At 40.7% G+C, this 24,892-nt stretch overlaps 2 protein-coding genes and 1 long non-coding RNA gene across 3 annotated transcripts in view; 2 read left to right on the top strand and 1 right to left on the bottom strand.

Annotated features, from left to right (window-relative positions):
* LOC307163783 overlaps nucleotides 1-24,892 on the bottom strand; it is a 485,677-nt gene that overhangs the window by 120,127 nt on the left and 340,658 nt on the right. The gene's annotated exons all lie outside the window — the stretch shown is intronic.
* LOC307162990 (NLR family CARD domain-containing protein 3-like) overlaps nucleotides 16,842-24,892 on the top strand; it is a gene marked incomplete at its 5' end in the record, with an annotated part of 61,544 nt that continues 53,493 nt past the window's right edge. The window contains 2 exons of the mRNA XM_079878782.1: nucleotides 16,842-17,182; nucleotides 19,191-19,307. Coding sequence (XP_079734908.1) covers nucleotides 16,842-17,182; nucleotides 19,191-19,307 — 458 coding nt within the window. The remainder of the gene's footprint in view (nucleotides 17,183-19,190; nucleotides 19,308-24,892) is intronic.
* Nucleotides 19,294-24,892, top strand: part of LOC307162991 (NLR family CARD domain-containing protein 3-like) — a gene marked incomplete at its 3' end in the record, with an annotated part of 41,059 nt that continues 35,460 nt past the window's right edge. The window contains exon 1 of the mRNA XM_079878783.1: nucleotides 19,294-19,307. The remainder of the gene's footprint in view (nucleotides 19,308-24,892) is intronic.

Raw genomic sequence — 24,892 nt, forward strand, 5'->3', positions numbered from 1 at the left:
TTTAATTTTTTTATATTTTGTGAATGTATGATGATGTGGGCTTATTTGGAACACATGCGGGCTTAAATGGTGCCAAAGTACCAATTAAGCCCATGCCAGACTTCTGACTTTATTCTTAAATTATCTTAATTTTATATTCTAAAATGTACATCAACTAATTAATATAATTTAAAATGAGAGATTAATCTTGCATTTTAACAAATTATTTTTCTTATAAACTGTTAATATCTATGAAAAAAACCTAGACTTAGATTTTGGTGGGCTTAATGGGTACACTTACCCTAAATCTTTCCTTAGCCATGGTTCGAGTTATTTTTTTCTCTTATTAACATTTATGCTCCGAATGATGGTGTAGAAAGAGTTCCCTTTTTTAAAAAATTAAAAAGTGTTATTTCAAAAATTCCAGAAAATAGAATAATAATTTTAGCTGGTGATTTTAATTGTACTCTTGATTACACTATGGATCGGAATCATGTTGAACCTAATCACAAATCGTCTGAAACTCTCAAAACCGTTGTTCAGTTTCACAATCTTGTTGACGTTTGGAGAGAAGCCTTCCCTAGAGATAAATTTTCATGGCTGAAAATTAATTCTAACACAGTCTCTGGTGCAAGACTTGATAGATTTTACGTTCAAAAGAACAATAGAGGAAGATTTCTTAATAGTAAAATTTTGCCAACTTCATTTTCTGATCATCATTATATTGCAGTATCTATGACCATAACACAGAGCACTTCCCACCATAATATCTGGCGTTTTAACAATAGATTATTGCAAGATAAGTCTTTTATACAATTTTTTACTCTGTTTTGGAGAGAGTGGAGAGAGAGAAAGTTAAAGTATAAAACTTTAGGCCAGTGGTGGGATATTGGAAAAGTACAGATCCAGATCTTTTGTCTGCAATATTCAAGAAGTCGTATGATGGAACTGAAAGAAAAGGTCCAGTTCTTGGAAGAGCAAATTCTTAAGCTAAGCAGCTCCATCACTGATGGTGAAGAGACAGAAACTGCAAAAATGCTTAAAAGAGTACAATCTGATTTTAAAGAATTTGTATGAAGAAAGAACTCGTTGTGCATCCATACGGGGAAAACCTCTTCATTTAAACAGTATGGATTCTTCTACGACTTACTTTTTTTCATTGGAGAGGAATATCAGAGAAAAGAAAAATATAAACTATCTTAAATTGCCAAATGGAAAAGAGATAATGGAAAAGAAAGAAATAATTTCACAAACTTTACTTTTTTATGAAGATTTATACAGCACAACCTTGTGACCTAGAAACAACTAATCAGCTTTTAGATGGACTTCCACACCTTAAAAAAGAAGATAAAGCTGAGTTAGATAAAGCCTTGTCATTTCACGAGTTAACTGAGGCCGTTCAACTGCAATCCTCAGGAAAATCACCAGGGTTGGATGTAGAGGTCGACCGATTCATCGGTTTTGCCGATTAATCGGCACCGATAGTTGATTGGTGGAACTATCGTTATCGGCAAAAAAACATACCGATAGTTTTTCCTGGTTGCGTCCGTTGCTGGAGCGGCTAAGAAACGCGCGCTGTCATTCATTACACAGTAAGAGAGAGCTGAGAAGGCTCTGCTGGCATCATGCAGTACAAGAGCGGCCTCTAGAGGTGTAATAAAAACTATCACTGATGCCTCGTGTTGTTTATTTCGACACGTGATGCTGCGTGCTGCACTGAGAGCACAAGCTGCGTGGAGAGCGCTCAGATGCGCGTTTAAACCACCGACAGCTAAAAGGTATTTTTTCATATCATTATAAAGCGATTAATTTGTTGACTAAATGCTGCATTAGTAGAGAAAGAACAGCACAACAGTATGTTTGTTTGCCTTCGAGGCTGAGAGGACGCTAATAGTAGTACCTCAAGCGGTTAAAACACTGACAAAAATAAACTAAGTCTGACCCGAATGTTTTTATGTGACAATTGTTAACATCTATTTGCCTTAGTTTATATCCAGCTGGTCACTTTTATGCATTAAATATGCAGATAAGTTGCATATTTAAAGCTAGAGACGTAAGATAGCAAACTGATATGTTCATACAGCCGACAGAAACTAAACAAATCAGAAAAGCATTCGATTTCGGTTATTTTTTCATCATCACTTTAATACATATTTTGTTATTTTGATTAGATAATCATAAAGTGTTTATAAAATAGAAGCAAAAGTGTGAGACTATACATGTAATATTTATGTCATTTCAATGCTTTGGCGTTGTAGATATTTAAATATTTACATTTTTTTGTACATTTGGAGTGCTGTCAATACAGAGAACAACGACAAAAAACGGTGTTGCCTACACCGAGTTATTCTATTTTTAAAATTTGCACCCTGTTGACTTCAATAGGGCAAGTAGTAAGCCTGCTTTTTAGCCTCTTAACATCCTTTAAGTGTCATTACAAGTGCACAGAAAATGTGAGTGATTCCTTCCGAGTGAACACGGGTGGATCTGACTGCAGTAGATGTTAGAGATATTAATAAAAACGAAGTTAATTCAGCCAGCGCTCATACCTTTGTTTACATCCTGTTTTCGGTGGAACGCCATAGTAATCGATTGTCGAGTTCACGCGCGTGATAATTGGTAACTAAACCTATGCGCGTGAACTCGACAACCGATTACTATGGCGTTCCACCGAAACAGGATGTAAACAAAGGTATGAGCGCTGGCTGAATTAACTTCGTTTTTATGCAAATTTTAAAAATAGAATAACTCGGTGTAGGCAACACCGATTTTTGTCGTTGTTCTCTGTATTGACAGCACTCCAAATGTACAAAAAAATGAGCTCAATGTTAAAATTGACCGGAGTTCTCCTTTAATATGAAATGATAACACTTACAATAAAATTCCATATGTAACATTAACTAAGGTTAATAACTGCTGTATAAGGATTGTTCATTGTTTGTCTGTTAATTAACATGTACTAATACATTTTTAAATTAAGGTTTTTATTTGTTAACCATAGTTAACCATCAAACTAACATGTTTGTTTACCATTTGTTAACCATCAAACTATGGTGATCAAGGTGCAATTTGTTTTTATCCAGTATCAATTTTAAAAACTATCGGTTGATTAATCGGTTATCGGCAAGTATGGCCCAACCTAGCTATCGTTATCGGTAAAATCCACTATCGGTCGACCTCTAGTTGGATGGTTTGACTTCTGATTTCTACAAGGCCTTCTGGTCCCTCATCGGACATGATTTGTATGATGTGTTTTGTGAAAGTTTTGATTCAAAAATCTTACCCCTGAGTTGTAGAAGAGCTGTAATCACTCTTTTACCCAAGAAAGGAGATCTTGGCCTATTAAAAAAACTGGTGAACAGTTTCTCTTTTGGGGACTGATTATAAAATATTATCTAAAGCTCTGACAAATCGTCTCAAGGAATTTTTAGCATCTAGGCTATTATTCACGAAGATCAGTCCTATTGTGTACCAAAGCGGTCTATATTTGACAATCTTTTTCTTGTGCGGGACATGTTGTACTTAACCGAACTGTATAAGGTTGATCTTGGCCTTGTTTGTCTGGACCAGGAAAAAGCCTTCGATAAAGTTGACCATGAATATCTGTTCAAAATACTTGAAGGCTTTGGCTTTGGAAAACAGTTTACTTCATGGATAAGACTTTTGTATACGGATGTTTATAGTATGCTGAAAATTAATGGAAGTCTGACAAGACCTTTTTCTGTACATAGAGGAGTGAGACAAGGTTGCAGTTTATCTGGCCTCTTGTACACAATTTCCATTGAACCCATGTTGAGGATGTTGAGAGAAAAGTTGCAAGGGTTGTCGGTTCCATCATCTTGCTTCTCAAATACTTCATCAGTGAAACTAACAGCCTATGCTGACGACATCACAGTGATCATTAGATCTGAAAATGATGTTAAACATCTAATCTCATGCCTCAACATTTATGAGAGTGCTTCTTCAGCACGTGTCAATTGGGAAAAAACAGACACTTTATTATTAGGTCATTGGTCGAATCAGAATTTACCGCAACTTCCACATCAGTGCCTTTGGAATCAAGAAGGTGTAAAGATACTTGGACTGTTCTTTGGGACTGAACAGTTTATGAAAAAGAATTGGGAAGGACTTCTAGAAAAAGTGACAGGCAAGCTCCAGAGATGGAAATGGATTCAAGCCCAGCTATCTTACAGAGGCAGAGAGTTAGTAGTGAACAATCTAGCCGCCTCGATGCTGTGGCATCGTCTAACAGTGTTAGACCCCCCGAAAGAGCTTTTATTGCAACTTCAAAAAGCCTTTGTTGACTTTTTTTTGGGGGGGCCATTATTGGCTTCCTCCAGGGGTTCTTTGTCTTCCTGTTAGTGAGGGCGGTCAAGGACTGATTCATCTAGCCTCTAAGGTGAAAGCCATGAGGTTACAAACTGCCCAGAAACTGCTTTTCTCTTTGGACTCTGTACCGTGGATCAGTTTTGGTCTTTCCATTCTACGAGGAAAAAACAAGATGGGTTTTGATAAACAAATGTTTCTGATGTCAGAAAATGTTGTAAAGGATATGTTTAAGATCAAGTTTTATGGATCTGTGTTTGAAGCTTGGAGTTATTTTAAGCCGGAGCGAAAAGAACATTTCGGCTTTAATGAACCACTTTTTCACAATCCCTGGTTTTCCCATACTTTTATGATGTCTAGCGTTGATATTTCTAGCTTTGGTTTAGCTGGTGTAACTAGAGTTGGAGATTTGATTGATTTGACAAATAGAGAGTGGGTTTCAGTACAACATTTTACTACAAATATTGGGAGTAGATCAGAGAGAATTGTTGAAAATATATTAAAGAATTTGAAAACATCTTTTCCTACATCCTTGTGGGAATATATAACACATTTTATGTCTGGTAATAATTATTCAGAAGTTCTTTTTCCAGAAGTGTATATAACATCGCAGGTAGACCAACATGGGAATGATAATGACAATAATGTGAATTTGTTGCTCTCTTTTAAAGGTTTACAAAGCCTTCCTTTTTCTATAATGAACAAACAAAATTTATATAATGTTTGTGTAAAGTCTTTCTTTGCTGGACAGTTAAGAGAGAGGAGAGATACAAAATGGAGATCTCATCTCTCAGTGACAGAGAATAAATCACCTTCATGGCGGTTATTGTATAAAAAACCCCTACCAAAAAGGTATGGTGATTTACAGTGGCGCATTTTACATTGTGCATTACCAACAAAAGTTTTTCTGTTTAAATGTGAATATTCAGATTCTTCATTTTGTACTTTGTGTAATGAACTTGACACAGTTTTTCATGTTTTTTGCGAATGTTGTAAATTATCTCCGCTTTTTAATGTTTTGGATAGAATTTTGAGTAGTTTAGGGATAATTTTTTCAAAAACAGTGTTTATTTTTGGATGCAAGTATTCTCGCGATAAGTGGGAAATCTGTACTTTTTCTAATTTTTTGGTTGGTCAAGCAAAATTAGCCATTTGGAAGGCTTATAAAATTTAAATGGAAGGACAAAAAGTCAATATGGTTAATTTATTCAAGGCCTTGGTTGAATCTAGGATAAGATTAGAATATGAATTTAATAAAATGAATTGTAATATTCTAACATTTGAGAAGAAATGGTGTGTAAATAGAGGTTTAATTTTTATAGAAGGAGAAGATCTCTTTTTTAAATGGTAATGTTGTGATAAATTATGTTTCTTAGATGTTAAAAATAAATTGCTTTAAAAGTAAAAAAAAAGTCTCTCTCTCTCTCTCTCTCTCTCTCTCTCTCTCTCTTTCTCTCTCTCTCACTCTCACACACTCACTCTCTATCTCTCTCTCAGTTGATGAGAAACAGTTGATGAGAAAACATGATCATGTGGAGAGCCAGTAACCCAACAGTGTAATCCAGGTGAGTGAACATTAGTCAGGTGAGCTGCTTTACTTCCTCATTAACTTCACAAACCAGAAATACTTTCTTGATGTATTTAAAAACATAAACATGAAGAACTTAAAGAAACATTCATTTCTTAATCTTATCGATGTTGTGGGTGGGGTTGGACATAAAGGTCAATAATAAATATAAAAATGACATTAATTATCATGAATCATCACAACTTTCTACAAGTCACAACTAAAAAATAGAGTAACCGACAAATGACGTGTAATTTACATATTTGTGTTACTAAACAATTATAAGTACGGTGGATGAGGGAGGTTGTACATTTTTACTTTACCGTTGGTAATGTTTATGTCTCAAAGGTTTTTTTTTGGGGGTTTTTTTTTTGCCTAATTTCTGAGTAAATAAATGTGAGCTTGACATTGTGAAGTATAACCCTTAATCACTGTTTGGGGTCACGCTGACCCCACTGGACTTTTCCTTCATTTTTTAAAAGTGTTACCTTTATCTCAGGGGCATGAAACTGTCACTTTTCCTAAATAATCTATCTAAACATGCACAAAAAAACTGGGCTTGATTTGGTTGTTCTAAAGGTGTGTACATTTTTTTTTTACCTTTTAAGGTGTTTGGGGTCAAAATGACCCCACATTGAAAATGAATGGGAAAATGAAAAAAAATGACTTTTTTAAATATTGTTTGTCAAAAGAATAAAAGTAAATCCATTATAAATCTGAATTTCTACATATAAACCAAGGTCTGGTCCTAGAGCATAAATAAAAAGTAGAACGAACTTTCTATCTCATACACACACACACACACACAAACACACACACACACACACGTATGTGACTGCAACAGAGAGCATTTTTATAGAAATTGGCAAATAAAATCAACTAAACTGGCATAAATCTGAAAAATTTCACAATTGAACAGTGACAAGAATTCATCTTGTTCTAAAAAAATAAATAATTGTTGATAAAGAATTTTCTGAAATAAATAGTGTGTGATTACAGTCATGTCATAGTGGTGACTTGTAGTGTTTCTGCAAATGTATGTATAATAATTTGCAAAAAGCAGATAATTCAAAATATATTAGAAAACAACAACAAATTTTAACTTTGACAAAACTACAGATTTTTTATGTATTTCAAAATGAAATAAATATTCACAAAATATATATCAAAGTTGTGAGGAGAAGTTGAAGCATCAAGAAAAATTAAGTGAAAGAGTCTCTATGGCCCTCTATTGGATACACTTTAGTCATTGCACTTTAATTCCTTAACTATAAGAAATAAAGTTTTTCGACTTACCTTTAAATGGCAGTATTCTATCCCTAACACATACAGCAATGTCCAAAAACTATTTAGATTTAATTAAGATTATCATTTAAGTGATTTTTTTCTTTGAAAAATCATTTTTCATGAGCCAATTTATGGCCTAGTTATGTAATTGTGCAGCAAATAGGTAAAAAACTTCAAAATTTCCACAAAAACACAGCATAAATGTATAGTTGAGAAGTAAATAAAAAAAAAATATATATATTTTCCATGTAAAAAAATGTATATTTCCTTATGCAATCACTCTTTAAAAGTTTGGGGTCAGTCTTACCCCAAACATCTTAAGTGTTATCCTTTTTTAACAGTGATTATATTAATATTTCTAGTTTCCTCTACAGGAATTGACGTTGTGGGGAAACAGTTGATGAGAAAACATGATCATGTGGAGAACCAGTAACCCAACAGTGTAATCCAGGTGAGTGAACATTAGTCAGGTGAGCTGCTTTACTTCCTCATTAACTTCACAAACCAGAAATACTTTCTTGATGTCCTAATACACAAAGCGGAAGCAAGGATGCAAGTAAACTCTTTATTTGGTTGGTCACAAGACACAAACACAGTTCAGAAACTCGGGTGGGCTGGTAGCGCAGGGACCAGATGGTCAGCGTGCTGGTGAAGAGTGGTGACGGTGAATCCAGTGCAGGTGAACATCCAGACGAAACGAAAACCAAGAAGACACAGAACAGGAACTCGAACCAGGAACAGGACTGAAGACGGCACACGATGAACACACACTGAGGACACCAAACAACGATCTGACAAAGAGAGGAGAGTGCGATGAGAACTTATTGGTGAATGAATTGGCTGCAGCTGGTGCGGGGAATGAGATCAGCTGGCGCGCTGATCAGATGGAACGAGCGGTATCGCCCACTCACACACACCCACATCACACACACAGAATAACAAATACACGAGACACGAAGAAAACAGTGAATTCATGAACCGTGACACTTGGGGCCTATACCATGAAGCCGGTTTAGCCGGCTAGCCAGCTATGTTTCAGTTTAGTTTCCGCCAACCCTGGGTTTTAGGTACTATGAAAGTAGCTTGGCTTTAATCGGTGTTCGTTGCCATGGTATCTTACGCTGCACGGCTAACCTGCTCTGGGGCAGGCTATGTTCTGGATTCAAGATCTCAGACTGAAGTTTGACCAATCAGCTGAGAGCAAAGAAACATATAGGTGACGTAACTTATTCCCAGTGTCTGTTACAATGACTTCACCTTTTCTTCCAAATCCGGTGGACATCTCAGCGCAAATTGTTTGAAGAGCACTTCGTAGAGAGAGTTTTTAGCCAGACAAAATCCCCTTGCCTTTCCTGATAGTTACTTGTATGAAAGATACAGATTTTCCGCGGAAGGAATGTCTTATCTTTGCGAACTTCTTGAGCAGCACATAAAGAATTTAACACGTCGAATTTATGCACTTACTGTACCGCAAATGGTAGCCTATTGCGTTGCGTTTTTTTGCAAGTGGTAGCCTACATACTTGCACGGTGGGTGACGCACTGAAAGCTAGGGGAAAACACGGTTTGTCGAACCATTCGTAAGGTGGTCCTCGCTCTGCAGAATAGTTTCATTAATAGTGTTCCCTGGACATTTATCGACCATGTCCATAAAAGATGGCTTTTATAAAATTGCCGGTAAGATATATTGATAGGGTGACATCACATGAACAATTTTGTTTTGTTTTTTTTAAAAAAAAAAGCAAATTTCACAAATGTACTATACAATATAATACATGTTAAGAATTATTTTAAATCTTTATTATTATTCTGTTAATCTTATGATAGGATTCCCAAGTCATTGCAACATGTATGCAGTCTATTGCTCCAATCTCCACTGCTCTAGGGGAACATGAGGCAGATTATGTTAATAGGAAATCCTATCACAGCCTTAATGTTCAGGTAGAGATGATGTGAATATGTGAGATTATTTTCTGTGAGATGAATCTTTACATTAATAGTAACATTAACAGATATAACAATGATCTACTAAACATTTCATCTGCAGACGACTTGTGGTCATGAACGTATGATCACAAGTTTGGATGCCAAATGTCCTGGCTCCAGTGCTTGTCTCACAAACTTTCCGTAAGTCTGTTGTGTCAGCGCTTTGAGGAAAGCAAGTTAAATTTGGTACAGTACAAAACACTGTTAATTTGAACTAAGATAGAAAACCTACACAATAACCCCCTATCATGACCCTCAGACAGAGCCACAGCACCGCTTCAGTGTGGCCCTCAGTAAAACCAGAGTGAAGATAGAGATGACCTTTGGCATCCTAAAGGCAAATTTCAGCTGTGTTCGGCCCTTAAGAGTCACCAGAGCGGGCATCAGAGATAGTGGCTGCATGTGCCATTCTGCACAATATAGCCACCAGTAGAAAGGAGCGAGAAACACCACAAAACCAGCTTCTCCCCGATGAAACTGACCCGATCACACTTGACCACCCAGCTGGTGCAGATGTAGATGCAATCAGCATACAATATTACACTTAATAAAAGCACATTGAAACTGCAGATAGGTCTCAAACTGTTTTATTGGTTTTGTGGGATGGGAGGGAGAAAGAGAGCAAGAGAAAGTTGCATTAATAAATATTCATACTAAAGTGTTACTTGGTTAAATAAGTTCACATACTGAGATCAGTTTTATCCAGCTGTTTGATCTCCAATTGTTTTGTTTTTTTTGTTTTTTTTGGAGCCTCCTCAGCTCACAGTCCAGCTCCTTTAGTGTGCAGTCTAGTTCAAGACTCCTTTACTGTGCAGTCTAGTTCAAGACTCCTTTAGTGTGCAGTCTAGTTCAAGACTCCTTTAGTGAGCAGTCTAGTTCGAGACTCCTTTAGTGTGCAGTCTAGTTCAAGACTCCTTTAGTGTGCAGTCTAGTTCAAGTCTCCTTTAGTGTGCAGTCTAGTTCAAGACTCCTTTTGTACAGGGCCCTGACTGAGTCGGTTTCCACCTGAAACATAATTCCACCACAAACATTATCATTACAAGTTTTCTGAGGCTCATCAAATCACAAAAAGTTCCTTGACTTCCTACAAACACAGGACTGACTGTAATTTATGTCAAGGGTTTTAAATCCTTACCTTGTTCACATTTCTTCTGAAGCCCATTGAGGTAGAGGCCTCAGTTTCTGGGGCAGGTTGTGAAAAATCCTACAATAAAAGAGATGTGTAAGGGCCAGTCCCTTTTTTATGCCACACATTCAAATGTTTGCCATAATAAAAAGCCCAGTGCATTCACATCAGCAACTGTCTGAGAACACACAGACAACAATGATGTCTTCATCATTTCCTCCACCCTAATAAATAAAAATAGGCCAATGTAAAGCATAACTGTTGTAAAGCAGGTTATGTTTGGTGTTCTGTCTGCTGCATACTGACCTCTGTGTGGGAGACTGTGTGTGTGTGTGCTGGCTTCAACAGGGACACTGTATTTCCCGCTACAGCAGAACATACAGTCAGCCATATTTAAAACTTAAAAAAGTGGTAATGTATTGCACACCCAGTGTTACTTGCTTAGAGGAGCCAGCACCAGGGTCAGATTGTACAACACCTGTAATCCCATCCATAATCGGCCGTCCCTTATTGCCTACTCAGAGCCAACTCCTCAGCCAGTGTTTTCTGAATTTAACTCTTTATTTCTGTTTGCTGCAAACAAGTGTTTGTGATAAAATGTTCACAAAAATAATAAAAGGTTGTGGTAAATACTCACCACTTTGAATTATATTTGTATATTTTGTCTTTATCTGCTACCAAGAACATTTGGAGTTGGGGTTGCATCTAAAAAAAATCAATGAATATTAATCTTTCTTAGTACATACATGCACATTTTTTATACATTATAAAAATAGGCTATATTACACATAGGCTACACATACATATAATAATTTTACATAAATATAGAACGTATTTGTTTAACTTACACATTAACAATCAGCAATCTTTCTCCAAAAGTCTTCTCTGGCTTTGGCAGCAGAGACCGTATTGTTTCGAGCTTGAAATACATATTTAAATTCATCGTAATTATGAATAATTATCTCTTGCTCCTCCGCGTAAAAAATATCGCTCTCGCTTTACCCGCGATTGGTTGTTCAGTATCGACGTCACTCTTTTATGTGCACGCGCGCGTGGAGTAATCATAGCTTGAGGATCAAAGCCTGAGTTGACAGAGAAAGTTGATGAGCTGCATCATGGTACCAATAAAACCTGATTGCATCGGTTTGGTTTTGTCAACTCAAAACTAATCCTGTAACCCCGAGTTTGTTCAGCTACCTTCATGGTACAGGCCCCAGAAGTATTTAAAAACATAAACATGAAGAACTTAAAGAAACATTAATTTCCTAATCTTATCGATGTTGTGGGTGGGGTTGGACATAAAGGTCAATAATAAATATAAAAATGACATTAATTATTAGTACAGATTCATGAATCATCACAACTTTCTACAAGTCACAACTAAAAAATAAGTTAACCGACAAATGACGTGTAATTTACATATTTGTATTACTAAACAAGGGAGGTTGTACATTTTTACTTAACCGTTGGTAATGTTTATGTCTCAAAGTTTTTTTTTTTTTTTTTTTTTTTTTAAAACCTAATTTCTGAGTAAATTAATGTGAGCTTGACATTGTGAAGTATAAAGAGTGCTGTTGTTAAACCTCCTTCACTCACAGGAGAGAGGAACATCAGACACTGTGGGTCGAAACAATAGTTATTGAAAATCAGGGACATCAATTTAAATTTTGGACATGTCTTTATTTTGTTAATCAAATTAACTGAAATATATACTTTTAAGAAACTCACCCCATTTCATATTTATTCATTTAGTTATATGCATGTTATTGCTGTTTTTACAAACTCACTTTTGGTAATGTCAGTTTTATTAAACATTTCAATAAAATTAAACAAATACGAAACATTTTATTTGAAAACAGTTGGAAAAAATCTTGAACAAATATTTGTGTATGTTAGTCAGACTCACAGATGTATTAAATGTGGGCTTACAGTAAACTGTCCCATTTGGACAATATTTGAGGTTTCAGTGGAAGAACATTAAACTCAAGTGTTACAAACTTCCCAGTCTGTTCAGCCGAGATATTTCTGTTCTCTTACGAGAGTATTCTCGTGTTGCATAAGTTTAGCTTACGCTACGGGAAAACTCCTTTTCTCGAGAATACTGAAACAAAAAAATTATCCTTAATTTTTAATAATGTAAAATGCATTTGCTGTAGCAGGCAGACATAGGCGAGACAGCTCGCGCGCCTATTGGCTGCTCTGCGGCAATTGCTGCAACCTATCAGTGCGTCTTGGCATGACTCCAGTGCCAATGGGAAGCCTTCCCGCTCTCGTCATGGCCCGCCAAAAGGGGTGTGGCTTCAGCCTATATAAACCCCCCGCTCAAGTTGCACAATGACTTTGCCTCCTTTCAGCGAAAGACTTCGCTGGATCTCTGAGAGACAGAAGCAACGCCGTTGAACAGCACCTCAGCGGGACGAGCTCAAGTCAAGGATCCGGCTGGATATTCGCCGCCTTCGCTCGCCGTACCTGCTGCGGTATATCGGGCGCTCATATCCTTTTACTGCTCCGTGTGTGTTTGCCGCTGCGACACACACGTTTTCTCTCTTAAAAGAGCAAAGGCATTTGTCAATGCCCATCATGTCCTGCGGCTCGTGCCGAGCCGTTCTCAGTGACGGGGACCGCCACGAGTTGTGCGCTTCCTGCCTGGGAAAAGAACACGTGGACCTCGTGTTTGCCGACGCCGGCTGCCGCGAATGTGAAGCTTTGCCTCTCTCGACCCTGCGGGCTCGACAGGCTTTGTTCACCGTTAAGCCCGCTGTTTCTACGCCTCCTGTTGGGCCACGCCGTAAAAAGCGCCGCTCACAAAGGCCACCAGAAGTCTCCGTGAAAGAGCACTTGCCGGCGGGTTCACCGCGAGCCTCTTTCTCCGAGTCCCCCTTCTTATTCCTCGACGGCCAACGCCCCCGCTGCTGCGGCCGCCGAAGAGATGGAGCTGCTCGATTCTGGAGTCCGGGAGCGAGGATTGGTCAGGATCCATCCATGACCCCGCACCGTCGACTCAGGAATCCAGCGTGAGGGCTTCCGTCGATGCTGAGCTTCTCCGCCTCCTCTCAAAGGCCGTGGAGGACCTCGGCCTTGACTGGTCTTCGCCCAAGGAGCCCGCGCCTAACAGGTTGGATGGCTGTTTTCTTCAGGGACGCCGCTCTGCACCTGTTTCGAGGCCCGCTCCCTTCCTCCCCGAGCTACATGAGGAGCTCTCCAAGTCGTGGGGAGCCCCGTTTTCGGCCAGGCTGAGAATCTCTGTCTCTTCAACGCTCTCCGCGGTTGACGGCGCGAAAGACAGAGAATATCTCTCCGTTCCTCCCGTCGAGGAAGCTGTAGTGACACACTTGTGTCCGCCCTCTGCGGGATGGCGGTCCAAGTTGAGTCTGCCTACTAAAGCCTGCCGGACTACTTCGACGCTGATTGGTCGCACCCACGCCGCCGCCGGTCAGGCCGCATCCATGCATACCATGGCGGTTTTGTGCAATTTATCAGGCCAACCTTCTCCGCTCTCTGGACGAGGCTGGCCCATCTGCGGAGAGCGTTACGAACTTGAGGAGCGCGACGGATTTAGCTCTCAGAGCTACTAAGACCGCCGCCCAGGCTATCGGCCGCAACATGGCCGCTCTCACCGTCACTGAGCGTCACCTGTGGCTTACGCTGTCCGACATGTCTGAGTCTGACCGCGCCACCTTCCTAGACGCCCCTGTTTCACCGACTGGTCTCTTCGGTCCCTCGGTGAAAGGCTTTGCGGAGCGATACACAGAGGTGCAGAAAACGTCTCAGGCTATGAGACACTTTTTGCCTCGACAGTCCAGTTCCTCAGCGGGTCGCGCTAAAAAGCAGCCGCCCGCTGGGAAGACAGCGCCCCCACCGCCTCCTCCGCCCGCTTCACAGCGTCGCCAGGACCGGGATGAACGTCAGCACTCGCGCTCTACCAGCCACCGCAGACCGCTTCCTGCCCGGGAACCCAGGCAAAAGCTTGCGCCGAGCTCTGAGCCTCCCAAGTCTTCCTAGCCCCCCTAGGAAGACGCTGATGGTTGAGTCCCGCCACTGCCGGACCGCCATTGAAATCAGCACGAACCGCTCTCTCAGTTCCCTCAGCAGAGGTGACTCGAAGAGTGTATTTAGCAGCCAACGAGTCAGTTCCTCAGCTCGCTCGCCTGCACACAAACGCCGTTTTCACGGCGACCCACATAAATCTCAAAAAGAGCATTATGTCTGGTCATATTCCTGCTCAAGTCGAAGGTGTTTTAAATGTAGGACAGGTGCCCACTGCCCAGTGCCCACCCCTACACATAAACACTACCCTTTCTGTGTGTCACACTCATCCAGGGTCGAAAACAATAAAGCTGGCTCAGGCCGCTCGACTGCTAAGTGTAGGGAAAGTGCCCACTCACCAGTGTTCGCCCCTACACACAAGCGCTACCCATGCAGTGTCTCACGGCATCACAGGGTCCATACCAGCCATGCCAGCCTTTGCCGTTCATATGTTAAGTGTAGGAAATGTGCCCACTGTGCAGCGCCCACCCCTACCCATGAATATGACTGTATCTGTGCGACGCACACACATAATGCCTCAGCGTATGAGCCCAGCTCACACTGGCAGTGTCTCGAGTGTAGTTCGCTTGTCTGTCTTTCAGCGCACACACTCTGTGAAAATGCAGCCCATGCAGCCGCGCTTGTAATAGAGCATCTCCCTGCTTACACGGCCGAGATGTCAGTTACAGAGCCTCTGCACAAAACACTGTCTGCCCCATTCACAATGAACATGGTGGACGCAGCGTGTCATCACACTCGGGTCTCTGGGTCCCTGTATTCGGGCGACCGGAACCCAGATTTCATTCTACCCCTGGCCATTCATGCAAAAGCATGGAAAGAGATTCCAGGGGCCTCAAAATGGGTGCTGAAGATAGTGAAATAGGGCTACTCGCTTCAATTTGCTCGCAGACCACCGCACTTTACAGCCAAGGTCGAAACTTCCGTGAATCAGAAAGTAGCACACCTACTTCGCACCGAAATAGCAAGTCTGCTGAAGAAAGGAGCTGTGGAAACAGTTCCTTTGGCAGAGAGCGAGTCGGGGTTTTACAGCTGTTACTTCTTAGTTCCAAAGAAGGACGGCGGACTCCGTCCCATATTAGATCTCAGGCATTTGAACAAAGCGCTGATGACGCGCTCGTTAAAAATGATCACAACCAGACATCCTCGCTCGAATTCGACCGGGGGACTGGTTTATATCAGTGGATCTGAAAGACGCCTATTTTCAGATCCAAATAGCAGCCCGTCACAGGCCATTCTTGAGAGTCGCCTTCGAGGGCCAGGCTTATCAGTACACCGTCCTTCCCTTCGGCCTGTCTTTGGCACCTCGTACATTTACGAAGTGCATGGACATGGCGCTCGCGCCCCTCAGACGAAAGGGCGTGAGAGTTTTGAACTATCTGGACGACTGGCTAATTATAGCACAGTCACAGGAGGAACTGGTGTTACACAAAGCATTACTGCTAGCCCATCTCGAGCGGTTGGGTCTCAGAATCAACTGGGCCAAAAGTGTTCTATTCCCCAGCCAAAAAATATCTTTTCTGGGGATAGAGCTGGACTCCAGCTCGATGATGGCGTGCCTGATGCGGGAACGTGCAATAGCTGTCCAGCGCTTAGCGGCGACATTCACTGTGAGAAAAAATCTTCACCTCATAATGTTTCAGAGGATGATGGGTCTCATGGCCTCAGCCTCAACAGTGCTGCAGCTGGGCCTGCTACATATACGCCCTTTTCAGCTATGGCTGAGACGGCGGGTGCCAGCGCGAGCATGGACATCAGGTCTGCTTCGTCTCATGGTGAATCAGACATGCGTAGCAGCTCTGAAACCATGGATGAGAGCCAGCTGGTACCAGTCCGGCGTGAAGCTGGGCATCGCTTCACGAGTCAAAGTAGTCTCGACAGATGCTTCCAACGTGGGTTGGGGCGCCCTATATGAAGGGAGACCTTCAATGGGCCTGTGGTCAGACGCAGAGAAGCGTCTGCACATAAACTGTCTGGAGATGAAAATGGTCGAAAACGCCCTTCGGTTCTTTCTCCCCACACTGAGGAACCGCCACGTTCTGATCAGAATGGACAACATGTCTGTGGTGTCTTACATAAATCGTCAGGGCGGCCTCAGGTCCCGGAGCCTTCTTGCAATAGCAAGACGCCTCCTCCTATGGGGCCAGCACAATCTGTGCTCGCTGAGAGCAGCACATGTGCCAGGCGTCCTGAACGTGGGCCCAGATATGCTGTCCAGGGCAAAACTCTCCCCAGGAGAATGGTCCCTGCACCCTGCACGAAACATCTGAGACATTTTCGGCAGAGCGGCGGTAGACCTGTTCGCGTCACAAACCAAAGCTCGCTGCCCGATATTCTTCTCAAAAGAAAGGGCTGCGCTGGCCCTAGACTGGCCCAGGCGCCCTCTCTACGCATTTCCTCCGGTCGCCCTGTTACCTCAGGTAATCAAGCGAATCAGGGAGAGCAAATGCTCAATACTCCTAGTAGCTCCGCTATGAGAGAATCAAGTTTGGTTCCCAGAACTGATGGAACTAGGGAACATAGCTCCATGGCTGATTCCTCTGAGGAGGGACCTGTTGTCTCAGGCCCAGGGTGCGATTTGGCATCCTCACCCAGAGCTGTGGGTCCTACATGTGTTGGCGATCAATTATCACCATTTCATCTCCCGAAGGGAGTGCTGAACACGATCACGCCAGACGTGATTGTGCCTGGGCACAATTGTTTGATTGAACACGATCACGCCTGGGCCCACGTTCAGGACGCCTGGCACTGGGCCTCAATGAGGCTGAATCCTCCTCGACCACCCTCGGTTCCAGCGTGGGACCTTTCCACGGTCCTAGAGGCCATGAAAGGTGGACCGTTCAAACCACTTCACGCGGTGGAGTTAAAGTACTTGTCACTCAAAACTGCTTTTCTTTTGGCACTAGCCTCAGTAAAGCGGGTGGGCGACTTGCACGCGCTCTCTGTGAGCGCTACATGCCTGGAATTTGGGCCTAATGACTCTAAAGTCATCCTCAAACCAAGGCATGGTTATGTCCCTAAAGTGCTTGCGACTCCTTTCAGACAGCAAGTTATTTCCCTCTTTGCTCTTCCTGTATCTGACAGCGAGGCAGGGGTTAATTTCCTTTGCCCAGTTAGGGATTTAAGGATTTATGTGGAGCGCTCTGCCGCTTTCAGGCAAACAGAACAGCTTTTCATTTCGTTTGGCGGCCGAGTCAAGGGGCTAGCCGTCTCGAAACAGACCCTGTCCAGATGGATAGTAGACGCTATTGTGTCAGCTTACGCGTCCAAGAGCCTGAACTGCCCTTTAGGGGTCAGGGCTCACTCGACTAGAGGTATGGCCTTGTCGTTGGCATGTACAAGTGGGGTCTCACTTCATGACATATGTATGGCAGCAGGCTGGGCCTCAATGTCTACATTTGTCAGCTTTTATAACCTGGAAGTACCCGCCTTACAGGCCAGACTGTTCTCTGTCTGATTATGCTATATTAACATTGTCTACCCAACGTTGTTTGACTAGACTGTTGATATACTGCAACGTCCTGTGGGCTTATGCAGTTAAGGTGGTAATACTGCCTTAACTGTGTATACATGCGTATGCACCTATCTCATAACACCGAGTCGTCCCGCCCTGTTATGCCACTGCGATTGCTTCACTTATTCATGAGCCCCGGGCTACTGCCCTTGGGACATAAGTGTTGAAAATTTAGCACGCACTGCGCTTTACATAGGGTTCCCGTAGCATAAGCTAAACTTACGCAACATGAGAGTACTCTTGTAAGAGAACGACACTCGGTTACTAACGTAATCTCGGTTCTCTCTAGAGAGGGAACGAGTTTTGCGTAGCCTGCCGTGCTTGTGCTGTACTGTGGTTTCGCGTCCATTCGGCTGAAATCATTGTGCAACTTGAGCGGGGGGTTTATATAGGCTGAAGCCACGCCCCTTTTGGCGGGCCATGACGACAGTGCGGGAAGGCTTCCCATTGGCACTGGAGTCATGCCAAGACGCACTGATAGGTTGCAGCAGTTGCCGCAGAGCAGCCAATAGGCTCGCAAGCTGTCTCGCCTATGTCTGCCTGCTACAGCAAATGCATTTTACATTATTAAAAATTAAGGATCATTTTTTTAAAGGAGTTTTCCCGTAGCGTAAGCTAAACTTATGCAACACTCGTTCCCTCTCTAGAGAGAACCGAGGTTACGTTAGTAACCGAGTGTCGTTTTAAACACACAGATGAAATACTGGTGCAAACGTGACATATCTGACTGAAGAAGAGAATCTGCTGATACAGATGATACCATTTCTGAACATTCATTAACATGATTGATAAAATCACATTAAATGTTGATAATTATTGATTAGAAATCAGAAATCTGATTAGTTTTGTCTCCATAAACACAATGAAGAAAATGTCAAATGAAATGTGTTGTATTTGAGTGTGTGTGAATGAGTGTTTCTGATCTCTTACTCGAGCAGCTCCATGAAGACTGAATGAATCATGGACGACACACACACATTCAGACATGGAGATTATTCTCCAGGATTCAGGTACTTCAATCTTCATATGATCTTAATGTTATAGAAGACTCATTTTCTGCACATAACAGGGTGTTGTGTGTGTTTGCCAGGGTTGGTATAGTGATCTGTTGTCTCTATCATATTCTGGTGCCGGGATATACAGTAGTTGGAGTCACTCAGGGTCTTTAAACACTGTCCAAAGACACACAGATACAGCAGACAGCTAGATGATATATGACATTATCCTTGGACAATGTCACTCTTCAACATCACTCTTCAACATACTGTCTTAATAGACAACCTTCTCATGTGGGATTTATTTTCATGTTAAATCAGCCAAGTTGATTCTTGTCTCTATTCTGTTATCTCTGTTCTATTAAAGTCAGTTTAAGGGTGAAAGATCAATCTCACCGGAGTCCAGCTGTGTGTCCATGAAGAGTGAGGTGTCTATGGATCAGCCAGTGAGATTTAAGGGAAAACACACATCAACTGATCTGAGGTACAACAGTTTTTAGACAGACAGAGAGTCCACAGACACACACAAATAATGCATGTATGGCATAATTTGGCCAATATCCACTTATTATCAAAACTCACACTATTATAAAGCGCTGCAATAGCAGGAGTCGAGCACAGGATCAGGTCTCCTCTCACAGCTGATCCACAGCTTCAGTCCTGATGTTTGACGGACAGACAGAGAACTTTGAAAGGTGCCGAGCTTGATTAAGTAACTGTATTTGTAATTAGTTACTTTCCACCTCTAGATATAATTGGTACCCTGAGGGTCTCGTCTCACACAGCGTCTTTATATACCTTCCTATTAAAAGAGCACACATCTATGTCAATAAACAGGTGAAATGATCCTTGTACACTGTAATCTCTCTTCAACATTTTCTGAAGCTTTTCTGCATCTGGATGTAAAAAAAACAATAAAAAAACAATCCCAAAATGAACTGTTTTCTATTGAAGCCAAAGTTGCAGGCAGAAATCAAACCTACCGGAGTCCAGCTGTGTGTCCATGAGGAGTGAAGCGTCTATGGGGCTTCCAATAACATTTAAAGGAAAACACACATCAACTGGTCTGAGGTACAACTGGTCTCTGGAGCCCCTAACACAACCACGACACATTTTCTTATGTCTCCCTCATATAAAACACCTGTTTCAGCTCATCAGCTCATTAGTAGAGACTGCAAGACCTGAAATAAGATGGATGGATAAATGTAGATAAACCTCATATACAGATGGTGCCCAACCAGAATGAGACTTTTACCGCCGCCGTTCCCGCGGCGGCAAAATTGGGATGTGTATTTGCTGCCTTTTACCGCTGAGTGGCGCTGTAATCACAGACTTTGAAAAGTGTCAGTTTATTCTCTTTATGACGTAATCTGCCGCGGCAGTAATCTGAGCTGAGGTCACAGATAAATTCAAGATAAATATTGTGGTTAAACGAATTCAAATTCATTAAATTTAAACAAAGTAGACACACGGTAACATTGTGTGCCCAGTTTTTCTATAATTTAGAAAGGTTATGTCAATAGGTTACTTGTCATTTACTTTGTGTTATTTTAATGTGTTTGTAGATTTATTAACTGAAACATAACAGTGAAATAAATTAAAATAATTTACCGTAAAATTAAAACATTTTCAGGACTTGCAGTTACTAACCGATGTTAGTCGGTTTAAGCATTCTTTGTTATATTCAGAATTAAATAGGCTTACATGTTGTATCAATTGAATTCTTTAATAAATAATCAACCACAATGCCTATTACTGCCGCAGCAAAAATAAACCAGTCGAATTTCAAAGTCGTTCGCGAAATGACTAGGCTATACCGGGTGCCGCAAGTGACAGGGCAAAACAGCAGCAACTGCGGCATTTTAAAAGGTAAATTTCCTATCTGTTTATTTAAAAAAAAAAATAAAAAAAAAAAAACCTTGGCGCAAGATCTTGTAAAAAAACAACCATTTTTCATTATTTGAACAAAAATGAGACTGATTGAATATGTAAAAATATAAACAAACAAAGCAGAGAATAAAACAAACTTTTAGGGAAAAAATATAGGCCTATTATGCTACAACAGAATTGGTTAACATTAACGAAAGCAAAATATGTAAAAATACATTTCAAACAAACTAAAACAAAACAAATTCGTGGCCGAGTGGTAGGCTATAACTTACGTTTCAATAATTCAGATGACACGGGTTCTAATCCCGAACAAACATGGGCTACTTTTTTATTATTAATGCAGAGAGATTTGATAGTTCTAAAATATTGCTACACCATATTGTTTTTTTCTCCTATAGCCTATATTAAATATTTTATATTTATAAAATAAAATTACCATTAATTTCCATTTTACATTAGGGACAATTTTTATCCAACAGAATGGCTGAATTAACATCTGCATAATAATAATAATAATAATAATTAAAGCTGCAAGCAGCATTTATCGGGGTTCAAGCAGTTAAGGCCTTTAAGGCCTTTAAGCACACAAGCATCAAAAGACATTACGTTTTATTTAGCAAGCATTTAACAACTGCCATCATAGATGAAAAAGTCAATTTACAGCCAATACAGGCAGTTTACCATAGGAAATATATGGTTTTAAAGCGTTTTTACAGTTATAGCACCTTTTTGCCTGAGTCTTCTTACAGTCTTGCCTGATCTCCACCACTTTTATTAGTAGTACTCAAAGTGTGCCCATATATATGTGTCAAATTTGTTGTAAATATGTAATTTTGATAAGGAGTTTAGACAATTATATTCAGTGGCGTAACGAGCCAACACCGGGCCCTTAAGTAGGATTATCAAGGCGGGCCCCTTGATGACGCAATTGATGACATTGATGACGCAATGTCCGCGAGTAGGCTACTATGAATAGGGCAGGATATGATCATACACAGCATATAAGAGATGAGATGACTAACAAAATCAGGAGGAGCCTACGGTCACCAAAAACAAAACAAAAAAAACACTGGTGACAGCGCACCATAACACATTGTTAGGCCTAGGTCCAAATACAGAAAAAAGATGCTCTCTTACATTATAGCGGGATTTTCCGGGCTTTCCTATGTGCAACTGCAAAGTTGTCGATTAGATCAGGATTGTGCGCATGGGCATTCTCAATTGACCCTTCGCAGGGAGTTTGATTGACAGGCGATCTGACTAATCATAATACGCCATTTTGTCCCACAAAGCAGTCAGGAGAGTTAGTAGATTAATATTGGAGGATTTAAATTTGAAAAACAAAGTGTGCTGACATCTTAGCACTTTAAAACAACATTCCTTTTATGTTCATTCATGTTTATTTTAATGCTATAAATTAACTAGAAGGAAGAGATGATTGGTTCACAAGCAGCTTTAACTGAGCCTCGAGTCTACAGCGATCTGTCAGACACATTAAAGAGTCACAAAACGGTATTTATTGTTTAAATGTCTCTAAAAAATTACTACATTTGAAAGGTGAAACTTTTGGCGCTTTTCCATTACCAGCTCAACTCAACTCGACTCGACTCGGCTCGGCCCGCTTTTCGCTCCATTTTCCATTGCAGATAGTACCTCCACAATAGTACCTGGTCGTAATAGCGACGCCGCAGGAAACTGCCGTGACATAATCTTCTACACGAGATACATCCGCTGCCACACACACAGGACAATGGAGGAAATCGAGTGTATGCTGTTTTTGGATTTTTTTGTTTTTGCTGTTTTTTATTCAGGATACTCCGTCTGGCGCGTGCAATGATGATGCAGTGAATAGTGACGATTCTCTCTGACCAATCAGCAGTCTGCCGTGTTTTCACGTCACATTTTAGTATCGCCTCGCTTAGAACTTTGCCGGAGGTGGTACGAAAAAAAGTACCTGGAAGCAGGTACAGGTACAACTTTTACACAGTGGAAAACCAAACAAAGCCGAGTCGAGTCGAGCCGAGCCGAGCCGAGCCGAGCCGAGGCGAGCTGGTACTGTGTAGTGGAAAAGCACCATTTGTTTCATATCAAAAGTACTTGTCTGTTAGCGCGCAGTCTCCTCTCTGATCCGCAATGTATTTTTCACTGCGTGAGAACTTGGTGTGGTGTGAGAGTGGCGTCGCTTTTCAGACATAGCAACAGTAACTAAAGTGGGCGTGTCTTTGCGAATGGTCATTGACAGTATGGACGGGGATTCGCCAGTCCCAATTCAAAACAAATTTCATCACAATCCATCATTGTTCGTTTCAAACATGTGAGAGCATCAAAATGATCCATGGGTGAAATTGATTGGATTTAATTCATTTTTTTGTCAGTTCCTATCATAATTTTAAAGGGGTGGTATAATGCCCTTTTCACAAGATGTAAAATAAGTCTCTGATGTCCCCAGAGTGTGTATGTTAAGTTTCAGCTCAAAATACCCCACAGATATTTTTATATAGCATGTTAAAATTGTCACTTTTTGAGGGTGAGCAAAAACGCACCGTTTTTGTGTGTGTCCCTTTAAAAGCAAATTAGCTGCTGCTCTCAGCACAGGGGGTGGAGCTTCAAGAGCTCCTGTCCTTTTACCTCACACAGACATGCACTGGAAATGTCAATGTTTATGTTCAAACTGGAGTCAGACAATGATGGAGAGACTCCAGTAAAGAAGTGACAACATGTAGAATGCAACAGGACGTTTCTGAATGGTTAGTTGATGAATTTATGTAGCTTATGTGTAGTTATCTTCTAGTCATTGATTAGCATATTCTGTCATGATAATCTATAAATCTTGTTCCCGGGGGTGGGGTTTATGTAAATTATAGGGTTAGTGATGTCACTAACCCGAGAGGAAGCTCGTGTAGTCCTACCAACCGTTTGCTGTAGTCCTTAAAAAACGATTTCTTTAAAAGCAAATATCTCCCTTTGCTTTGAACTTTGAGCGTTGTAAATTTGCAGATGTTGTTTATGCTCAAACAGCAACATTACACACTAACTAAAGTTAGAAAAGTGAAATCATAATCAACCACCCCTTTAACATTTTGGCATTATTGTTTAGCTATGTACCTATGTTTTCAAATTTCCTTTGTTTTTTTTGTTGTTGCCTCGATCGGACTAACGGCTTTGAAGATAAACACAATTTTTTAAAGCTCTAAATGACACTTACAAAAACCATAAGGCGAAACCTGGCATGTTTGGTATTGTTGGACTTGGCAAGAATACAGGAGTCTTAGGAGGTCACCCCTGTGAAAAAACACTGGCTTGAAACTTCTAAGGCTCCTTCAAGGCATTGTGCCAATGACGTATACTGAGTTTTTTGAGATACACCAATGTTCTCATAGACTATCATGGCACCCTGGACAAAGACACTGCATGCCAATTTTCAGTAGACTAACAGTTGGGTGCGCTTATAGCTATTTTCATGATTTTTTTCACTGTTATAGCGCCACCAAGTGGCCAATTGTCACGATTTTTTTCATGTTTTTATTTTTTAATTTTTATTTTTTATTATTTATTTCATTCATTTAAAAACAAATGCAACAACAGCATTTAACATGAATGAAAAGGAGCAGAAAGAAGTAAATACTTATAATGTCTGCCCCCTATCAACACAAAATTAATTCCAGTTCATTTGAGCTGTCTCATGCAGCAGTCTCCTTTTTTTTAAGACATCAAAAACACAAAAATACATCAGTAAAGTTGATCTGCTACTCCGCAGTATTATATTTCAGCAACATTGATAATTTAACATACTTCTTAAACACATAAATGGACTTAGAAGTTTTAATTTTACAATCAAGACTGTTCCACAAACTGACTCCTTTGATTGTGACACATTTTTCCTTTACAGCCGATTGGAACCTGGGTTTTGTAAAAACCTCAGTACCTTTTAATTCATATCTACTTTTCCTCTTAGTGAATCTGTTTTGCAAATTGTTTGGTAAACTTTCTAAATGAGCTTTATACATGGTTTTTAGAAGGTTATATTCTACTAATTCATTAAATTTCTGAGTTTTTAGTTGTATGAATAAAGGATTAGTTGAATCTCTGTATCCACTTCCACTAATAACTCTAATCGCTCTTTTCTGTAAAAATAAAATTGGATTAATATATGTTTTACAGGCACTTCCCCACACTTCA

The sequence above is a fragment of the Squalius cephalus genome (assembly GCF_949319135.1).
Source record: "Squalius cephalus genome assembly, chromosome: 8".
Lineage (NCBI taxonomy): Eukaryota > Metazoa > Chordata > Actinopteri > Cypriniformes > Leuciscidae > Squalius > Squalius cephalus.